At 48.5% G+C, this 9,781-nt stretch overlaps 1 protein-coding gene across 1 annotated transcript in view; it reads right to left on the bottom strand.

Moving 5' to 3' along the window:
- Positions 1-9,775, bottom strand: part of Cds1 (CDP-diacylglycerol synthase 1) — a 75,331-nt gene extending 65,556 nt beyond the window's left edge. The window contains exon 1 of the mRNA XM_005359570.3: positions 9,530-9,775. Within this exon, the coding sequence (XP_005359627.1) occupies positions 9,530-9,646 (117 nt within the window). The 5' untranslated portion in view covers positions 9,647-9,775. The remainder of the gene's footprint in view (positions 1-9,529) is intronic.
- Positions 9,776-9,781: the final 6 nt, after the last annotated feature.

Here is a 9,781-nt window from a genome sequence, read left to right as displayed (position 1 = left end):
TGTATACAATATTCTGTTTGTGTGTATGCCTGCAGGCCAGAAGAGGGCACCAGACCCCTTTACAGATGGTTGTGAGCCACCATCTGGTTGCTGGGAATTGAACTCAGGACATTTGGAAGAGCAGGCAATGCTCTTAACCTCTGAGCCATCTCTCCAGTCCCAAGTTCCGAGTTTTATCTTTCTTCCTTTAGAGAAACACAAATTAAAATTTAAGATTTAATTTTATTTGTTTAATTTCATCCTAAATAAAGACTAAAGTGTAATTTCCAAACACAGTATATTAGAACAGCATTACTCACACATCAGAACTGAATGGGTCCTCTGCCCCAAAGACAGTGGTTTCTAAAGGATGTCAGGTGAATGGACAAAGGATCACTTCACTGCACTGATGCATGCTGGGTAGATTCAAACAGTTTTGAAAAGCAAAGTCACAGATGCCTTTTGCCAAGCCAATAGTTTAAAGGCGGCTCTCAAATGTCTTTCCATCCTGCACCCCCCCACTCCAAAGTCTACACGCCTCTCCTTTATCTCTGTTCACCAGGGACCTGTACCTCTAGCTCCCAGTCTGCCATGGCCAGGAGTGTTTCCATGAAAAGCACCAGGGTACACAACAGAAACAACGGACCTGCCTCTTCCACCAAGCCTGCGTTTTGGCTTTCCTTCTGTTACCATCAGCCCTCCTGGGCATCACCCTCCTCCCCGTGCCTCAGCCTTCTCCTATCCTGCCTACTCGAACCTGCTGTGCACACTGCAGCCAAGGCCATTTTACAAAGCCACAAATCCATCTTACTGCTCCCTTGCCAAAAATCACCAGAATGAAGCCAAATCACTGAGTGCTGTTTTGGCTGTTTCTACGAGGGCACCCATGTCTTCCGGGCATCCTCCTTGTGCCCCACTTTTTAAAAAGCGTCCTCCCTCTTTCCTGCATGTAGACACTTATTCTCTGTAAATACAGGAATTACAGCCCTCTCTTGCCCGCTTTGTTTCTAACCTTCCAGCCCATTCCTCAAGTCCTGCTCCTGCAGGGCCCTGGCCTGACCTCAGCAGCAAGGCCACTCCTTTAGATCTCATCTTCTCTGACTCCCAGCTCCAGGTTAGCTACTCTTCAACTATATGTCCCGAATTCACTTTAACGCAGTGACCTGCCTGCTAGTCTGTATGTTACTAGTTCACACCCTTTGTGCAGGGAAAGTGTTGACCACAGGCAGCAATCCCCACTCCAAGGAGCGGCACTGAACAAACACAAGTCTGTTGCTACAACTTTACACTAAAGAAAGTTCTCACCTGCTCTCGCTACAAGCAATCTCAGGTAACTCACCTGGCCTGGGACCTACCTTGTACTTAGGTAGAATGAGGATTTCTGAGTAGGGGGCACTATCATCCAACTACAAAGCCCAAATAAATATTGTCTGCTCATGGCATCTGAGCTGAGTGAGTCTCCCTGATCACCTGCAAGTCTGGCTTCTACAGTGAAACTGATTTTAGAATGCGGAGCGAGATGCTTCCTAGATACTGATTCACTTATGATGCGTTCACCAAAGGAAATAATCACTTCCATTGCATAAGTGACAAAGTTTACGCTGAAATGTCAAGCAAAACACCCACTCTGCCCAGCTCTAGATAGACTCCCAAACCACTCTGTGCACTAACGCTAAGCCTGCAGGCACCCTGACAGGAAACCTTAACAACAGAAGAGCCAACTTTGAAGGAATAAAGCCAAAGAACATCCGCTGCTGTTTGCAGGAGTTCCTATAAAGCTGCTGTCAGCAAGACCACACGGCACTGAGACAAAAGACAGAGCCATCCCCAGAACAGGGTCCAGGAAGTGACCTTGCACACACGTGCCCACCTCATTCTCAACACTCTGAAAACAGTGTTTCGGAAGGCCTGCTACAACTGCAGAAATGGGATCCTTACCCAGATATCATGACACGTACAAAACCCAAGTCAAAGAATTTTTAAGATTTATTTATTATGTATACACACACCAGAAGACGGCACCAGATCTCATTATAGATGGTTGTGAGCCACCATGTGGGTGCTGGAAGAGCAGCCAGTGCTCGTAACCTTAGAACCATCTCTCCAGCCCAGTAACAGAATTTTTAAAATTCCATAAAGTCTCTGAGTTTGGAACAGGTCCTAAAGACTTTTCTTAAATATAACAAAAGCATGATCCATAAAAGAAAAAAGAAAACAAAATTTACTAAATTATTTTTGAAAGACACTGCTAAGAGAATCAGAAGACAAGCCAAAGAGTAGGAGGGCACCTGTCAATCACACAGCTGCTGATGGCCTGACAGCTAGGAGAAAACATTGTCAATCACACAGCTAGAGATAGCTTTGACAGGTAAAATAGCTTCTAATGGTCTGACAGCTAGACTCTGACATAAAGGACTCTCAAAGTTCAATGAGAACAGTCAACAACCACAACCCATGAGCAAATATTTTAGCACTCTCCGCCAACGATAACACACAGATGGCAAAGAAGCACAAGGGAAGATGAAGATGAAGGAAGGAGCCACAAGCTAATGAATGCAGGAAGACCGAGGATCGAGAGAGGGCAAGGAAATAGCAGTTCCCTTAAAAGCCTCAGGAAGCAGCAGGCCTGCTGACACCTTGAGTTCAGCCCGTGGGTCTCACTCATTTCAGAGAGCTGATTTCAAAACTCTAAGACAGTAGTCTGTGTTGTTTTAAGCCACCGTTGTGGCAATACGATACAGACATTATCAGAAATGAGATACTAAAAAGCGCCCATAGTCCAATCTGCCACACCCAGATCCCTCCAGCAACCCGCCTTTCAGCCAGAGTTCTCCAGCCTCTTCACCTGCCAGAGTCCCACCCCCCAGGACTAAGCTTGCCCCTGAGGACTCTGTGTGCTGAGGGACTGGTGATGGCCCTCTGGGTGACAGACATGAATGAGCCCAGCCTCCTGGGTGGCCAACCCACTACTGCCCTAGCCATCTGCTGTTTAAAATGCCATGGGCAGTAGTCACATGACAGTCCATCTCAAGCCCTGTTCTAGGACGTCCCTGCTCACTGCAATCTTTCCCCAGAGACAATACGTCATTCTTAAAATTACACTATGTCTAATGGTGTCATTTATGTAAGTCCCAAGTCCCAAATTAGAAAACTAAAGATCCCTTAAGGGATAAAGGCATAGGATGACACCGAGAAGCTCAGACAGCTGATGGGTTTTACTCAAATGCTAATTACAATTGTGATAGCGAATGTGCGCTTTATCTGAGTTTTTATGAACGACATCACCACTTTCTCCCCACTACACTGTCTTACCCCATCAGAAAATAAAAACCCAATCAAACAACTAAGAATAACCACACCTACTCCCAGTCCTGCCCCACTAGGATCCTGATTTGGGGGGGTGGGAGAGCTCTGAAAGAAACATTGCGGACAATCAGAAAATGAGAATATAGCCTTTTTTAAAGATGGGTCTGTGTTGCCCAGACTGCACTTAGTGATCCTCCAGCTTCAACCTCCTAACTAGTTGGAAGTGTGAGTGTGTGCCACTGTAACCAGCTAAATAAGACTTGTTCATCTTTAAACCTGTAACAGTATTGTGGCTGTGTAGGAAAATGTCTGTAAGATACACATGCTTAGACAGGCATTCTCCCAGCACTCAGGAGGCAGAGGCACCAGGCTCCACACGCACACCATCCTAGACAGCTGCCAAAAGGCTTCACCTGACAGTAAGTGGATGAAAGAAAACAAGAATAGCCAGGGAAGAGTCCAGGACTATCTTGTCTCCTCATCTGGATTTCTACATATTGAGGTGAAATGTTAGGACCAAGATGAGCTTAATAAATATTGACTGCCCCACAGTGCCACCACGTATCTGAAACAGCCTACTGGAACAGGGAGATGGTGTGGCAGTGAGCCCTTATCTTAATGCAAACAGTTTCGGTGCCCCCTGGGCCAGGTAGACGATGCAGTGAGATGAGCTTCAGCACCTCACATCCAGCTCTCAGTCAGTCAACCAAGAGTCCTGCTGACACGCGAAAGGACTGCCAGCAGTCAGGAAGCAGCCTTTAGGCTCACAAAACATCTGAGATAAACAGGATCCCCACAGAGCTCTGGACTCTCCCGCTCTGTGCATTTCAATGTTATATTAAAACAAAGTTTAAGATCTTGGTAGTTCCAACAAACACTTACGCAGACATAATTACTAGAAGAATACGTCTGACCCCTCTGTGGGGGGGAAAAAAAAAGATCAAGACAACTAACGGCAGCACCCCACAGGAACGGCAGGACCCCGCAGGAACGGCAGCACCAAGAACAGCAGGACCCTGCAGGAACTGGCCCTGTCACCAGCACTGCCACATTCTGCGCTCCTGCAGTCCTGATCTCACGGGTGTGTGTGTCCGAGCTCCCAGGGCCAGTTCCTGTGGTAATGAGGGCCTGGGGAATACTCAGCAAGGATGCCCCACAAATGTTGCCATGAAGAAACAGGAAGAGTCGGCGCTACTGATGCTGGTACATGATGCTTGTCAAAAGCATCCATGAGTGGTGACCACGGTAAGCTCCCCGAGAGCAGAGCATCACTAATTAGTGAGGGAAGATGATCCTGAAAAAGAAGGAAGCAAAGAGGCACCAGGTTTGGCCAAAGTGCCAGTCGGCTCCACCTGGAGAAGCAACGGAAAGAAGCCTGAGCCGCTGCAGACTGTCCCTTCGGATTACTTTACTACATAAAGAACTCTAGAGTGGAAAAAATAATAAAATTACCAAAATAACAAAATGCCACCTTTCCCTGGACATTTACAAATGCACACAATACTGACTGCTTGCATCAGGAAGTCCACTCTAGTGGGACAGGTGGTTTGTTAGAGGTAGCAGACACTATTCTCTGGGAATTTCTCAAAACAGTAAGATGAACTGCTTCAAGTCAAGACCCAAAGTGTAAAAGCTCACGCAGTAACACCTTTAGGCTGTTCTTTAGAAATCCCAAATATAAAAAAGACTTTAAGAAGACCCAGTCCCACCCTCATCTACCCTCAGCTTCCTGACTACACACCTGTCCTAGAACGGGCCTGTGGCATAGTTTATATTCCTGAAGACATGTGCTCAGGAAGGCCCTTGTCCTCTAAGGGGCCCCAAGAGGGAACTAAAGGACCCATCAGCTGATCCACAGGGAGTACTAACAGCCAGCTCAGTCCTTTCTGGCTATGGCCACAGTTCTGCGCAGCTGTATTATGATAGCTGCCCACCCTAACCAGGCCTCCACACTGAAAGGCACGCCTTAACCCGAGTCTCGGTTCTGCCACATCTGCTCTCCCACTGCAAGACGCCAACTGCTTTGCCGCTCGCTTGGCTATTACTCCAGACACATCGTGAGGAGCAAGTCCAAAAGAACTGGGCCCCTCACAGACATCAGATGCTCTGACTTATGGCTGACTTAGGCTGTGTGGATTTGCTGTGTAACGATCTGCACTGGGTTTGATAGATTAGCCACCTCCTGATCATTTAATGTCCTGGGCCTCAAAAAGGACACAACCAGTGTGTTAGCATAAACTAATTTGTTAGCGCTCACTGGTTCTGAGTCCCTGTTGGACTCAGAGAGTGGCAGGCCCAAGGCCAATACCTGGATGTTCGCTCTTCTGTTTTTCAGAACGGTGCTGGATCTACCCCTCCATTTCTGCTTTTTCTTCTTCCTCACGGAAGAGCACATGTGCCTCTTCCCTGGCACATGCGCATACTCCCCTGCGCTCCAGGCTCACTCCCGCCCAGCGCTCAGGCCTACTCATCCATGTCAGCGCCTCATCTCTCGTTCGTTTCTAAGAACACACCTCCCCTCCACCGAAAAACAATGTCTTCCCTTAGCCTCTTTTTTAATAAAAAAAAAATTCATACGATATATTTTGATCGTGTTTTCCTCTCCCTCCACTCCTCTCAGATCTCCCCACCTCGCTAATCACGCAACTTTATGCTCTTTTCCTCTCCCTCAAAACAAAAAAGCAAAATGAAACAAGAAGCCCACAAGAATACCAGAGTTCACTGTGTGTTGGCCAACTACTCCTGGGCACCCTGGGCACGGGTTCTGCCCTGGGGTGTGGCTGATGCACCACTGACACGGAGGTATCAGCTGTGGATAGTTTCCTGGGTAGGGGTCGGTGCCCCTGTCCGCTCCCCTTTCTCAGAGCTGGGGCCCCATCTGGGCGGGACCTGCACATGCTGCCTCAGGCTCAGAACTCAGGCGAGTTCATCCGTGCATCAGGCCTGTCGTGAGTCACCCATCACCTCCGGCTCTTACAATCTTTCCACCTCCTCTTCAGCACGTCCTTGAGGGGACAGTCATCCTGAGGAGTAACAGTTGTCCTGAGGAGATGGTCGGTCCCCCTATCTTAACGCTGCCATTACACTGCCCCTTCCCAACAACAGCTACCAAGTGTGCTCCCCTCACCTTCCTAATAGAGAGCCTGGTTTCCACCAAGAGCTTTGGCTGAATTCTGTGTGTGCCTCGGCCTTTAGCCTAAAGCGCTACTCAGGATACCTTCCAAGCAACCCCTCCTCTTTTGACACCCAGGACCCTTTATCTTGGTTACCCCTTACATCCCTAACTCTTTTCTGATATGGACACTCTTCCGTTAGTCTCAACATAAGCACCGCCATCTTTTGAAAGATACATGCCTTCTCTATGCTGCAGGACATCACTGCCCTAGACTGACTAGCCCATTAATTCCCCAGATAGCTCTGCAATCCTACCCTCCTCTTCAGGGTTCCTGACTAGTTCCAGCATTTTCCAGACCACTGCTCCTGAGCTATGCACGTCTCTACAGAAGTTCCCAGGGACAAGCTACCCATGGTGGTATGCACACCTAACCCCATCACTGGGGGGGAAGGGGAAGAAAGACAAGAGGCTGATAAGTTCCAGCTCAGCCTGGACTACACATGAAACACTACTTCAGAGGAAACCAGCAACCAAAACAACAACAAAAACCAAGTCCAGTAGCTTCCCAGAGTCCATGAACAGAGAGGAACATCAAAAGCTATAAGGCTCTCGAGTGCTCAACCCTACCTCCCAAACAGGCAGAGTTTATGCTCTGGGATTTCTAAACGAATTTCTGTGTTCTGTCCCTAGAATGCCGAGTCAAGCAGCAGCTCTGCATGCCTTTTGCCTAGAACACCCTGCCCTAACTGCTGTCCACCTGACTGGATTCCCAGGCATCCTTTCTTCCCACTTCAACCCTCGGGTGCTCTTTAAAGTTTCTCCTACAGTGTCCAGACGATAGTTCTTTCAGACCTTCCAGGGCTAACAAGGCCTTCATGGCTGCCTACTGAATCTAACCCACACAAGGCTCCAGGGTGGGGACTGGGCTGAAGGGGTCCTTGTCCTCTGGCAAGTACTACTCCACCATTACAAGTCCTGGAACATTCCCCTGGAGGTAAGAAGCACTTTTCCCTCACGTTAATTCTCCAAACACAGAGCCTTCTCTAGGCAGAAGTCTCAGGGTCCTGAACAATGGAAATGTCACATTAACACCAATATAAAGGCTAAAAAAGGGCAAAGCATGGGGTGCAGTTTAATAGCAGGCTATAAAGCACCTCCTCTACTTCTTACATTAAACTCAAAGGGATTTTTTTTCTTCTTGTTCTTTACTGGCTCTTGAACAGAACAGCACTTAAAAGAGTTTCGATGGACCAAATATTAACCAGCCTCCAACGGGCAACTGATTTAAAAATAGCCCTTGACCTGGAAATATAGGTGTGTTCAAATACACGCCCTGATAAGGAAGGACAGAAGATACAGCTCAACGCCTCAAAGCCTGGCAAGTCAAGGGCCCCTTGAGAGAACACTCCAGAAGTACAAGAATATTTCAGCCGTTTGACCAAGTTCACCCTCATCTAAGAAACCACCACAAGATGAGTTACAGACGGACGCATTTCATCTTGGAAAACCACATCCGCCAAAATATGTACCAATGGCAGCTAACAACACAGCATATTATAAACAAACACACAAGCCAGTGGGGTAAACAAGTCACCAAGGGGGGATGACGAGTCTAATGAGGCAAATGATACCACAGAAGCTGTTTCTATTTTAAATACATTCTGGTGCTTACAATGTAAGTAAATCCACTCAAGAGATATTTCACGTACTGTTTCACGTTTTCAGGACACGTTTTGTCTTAATAAAAGCTCACTAGCTTTCTCTAGTTAAGGAAGTCAACATGAAAAGGCTGGTATTTCCTTGATTCCAAAGGATAGCAGTGCTAAAACAAAATCCCAACCTAATTAATTCTATTCTGGGTCTAGTTCCCAAGGCAGTTTCCACAAAAGGCTGTTCTTAGCCCCACCGTCTCCAGCTTCCAACCCTGCACGGCTAGAAGATGTATCCTATTTCCCAGACTCTCCTTTGAGCCTCATGCCTATCACCAGTATGGAAGACGCTGTCAACTCACCAGATCACCAGCGTGTTTATTGCTTCCGTGTTTTCCTGGCACAGATTTGTACCTCAAGCTCCATCGAGTTCATTAACATAAGCTTTTGGAAGAACAATCAAGCTGCCCCCAGTGTTAGAACAACACAGAGGTGGGGCAATTAGGTTCCTGTCTCAAAATTCAGTGAGCTTGCAAGACCTTGGGCTATCTTAAGGCAAATAGAGAGCAGTCTTTCCGTTTTGAGACCAGGGCCAGGGTCAAGCTTACTACAAAGTGGAAATTATTATTATTATTTTTTTGCCTCCACCTTTCCCTATTCCCTGGTGCTGGGATTATGAGCAAACACCACCACACCATCGTCCACAAAGGAATTCAAAGGATGATTCAAAAGTTTTGAGTTTCTCAAGCAAAGTGGAATTCTGTAAACATAGCTTTTATAGTTAAGGTATTCTCTGGCCCAGTTTCCCAATCTACCTATTTCACACGGCCATAAAACTGCATGGTTTTTTTTTTTTCTCCAAAAGTTCTTACTGGCACCAGCTTATTAGGAAAACACCTAAACTCCTGACTAGCTTTAACTTTAACAGTGGTACTACACCTACACAAGTGTTTAAGTATGAAGCAAGGTTAATCTATCCTAAGATATGTATGTGCAAAGTCTGGAATTAGCCTGTTCGGTTAAAGGGAAACCGCTGGTGGGGACAACTGGCCCGTGTGCGATGCTCTCAAGTGTTCCCCATGTACGACAGCCTCAAACCCTCCGAAATCTTATCAGCCCGGAAAAAAAGAACAGAGAAACGAAAGCGCAGCTTGGAGCAGCTCCAGAGCCGGTCTGCGTCAGGCTCCAATGACAGCCTAGAACCCAAGGTGCCCGTCTTAAGTTTACTCCCAACTTTGTCGCCCTACCAAGGAGAGGCGAGGGAGTAGACTGCCGGGAGCGCCCGCGGTGACGGGTTCCATCCTGGCCCCTGAGCGGGGTTAGGGTGCGGGGTGGGGGAAGAATCTACAGTGCACAGGTTCAAGTGCGGCAGCCCTGGCCTCGCACGCCCCGGGGAACACGCAGGACCCCCGCGGCCGGCACGCCCGCTCCGGGGGCGCGGCCCGGGCCCCGCCTCACTCTCTCTGTCTCTCTCACTCACTTTGTCGCTGGTGCTCTCGGTTTCGTGGTCGCCGCCGGCCGCCTCTCCCTCGCGGGGTGGCGGTGTCCCCGCTCCCCCGGGACCGGGGCAGCCCCCGCGGTGCCGCAGCTCCAGCATGTCCCGCTCCCGCGTCGCTGGCTGGGCTGGCGTCGTCTAGCGCCCCGCCACCGCGGAGCCGCGCCGGGTCACCCCCAGAACGGCATCAACGAGCGAGCGCTCGAGGCCGCCGGCAGGGGGTGCGGGCAGGCGCGG

Source organism: Microtus ochrogaster, linkage group LG1 (assembly GCF_000317375.1).
Source record: "Microtus ochrogaster isolate Prairie Vole_2 linkage group LG1, MicOch1.0, whole genome shotgun sequence".
Lineage (NCBI taxonomy): Eukaryota > Metazoa > Chordata > Mammalia > Rodentia > Cricetidae > Microtus > Microtus ochrogaster.
The sequence above is the reverse complement of the archived record's forward strand: the minus strand, read 5'-3'. Positions and strand labels throughout refer to the sequence as shown.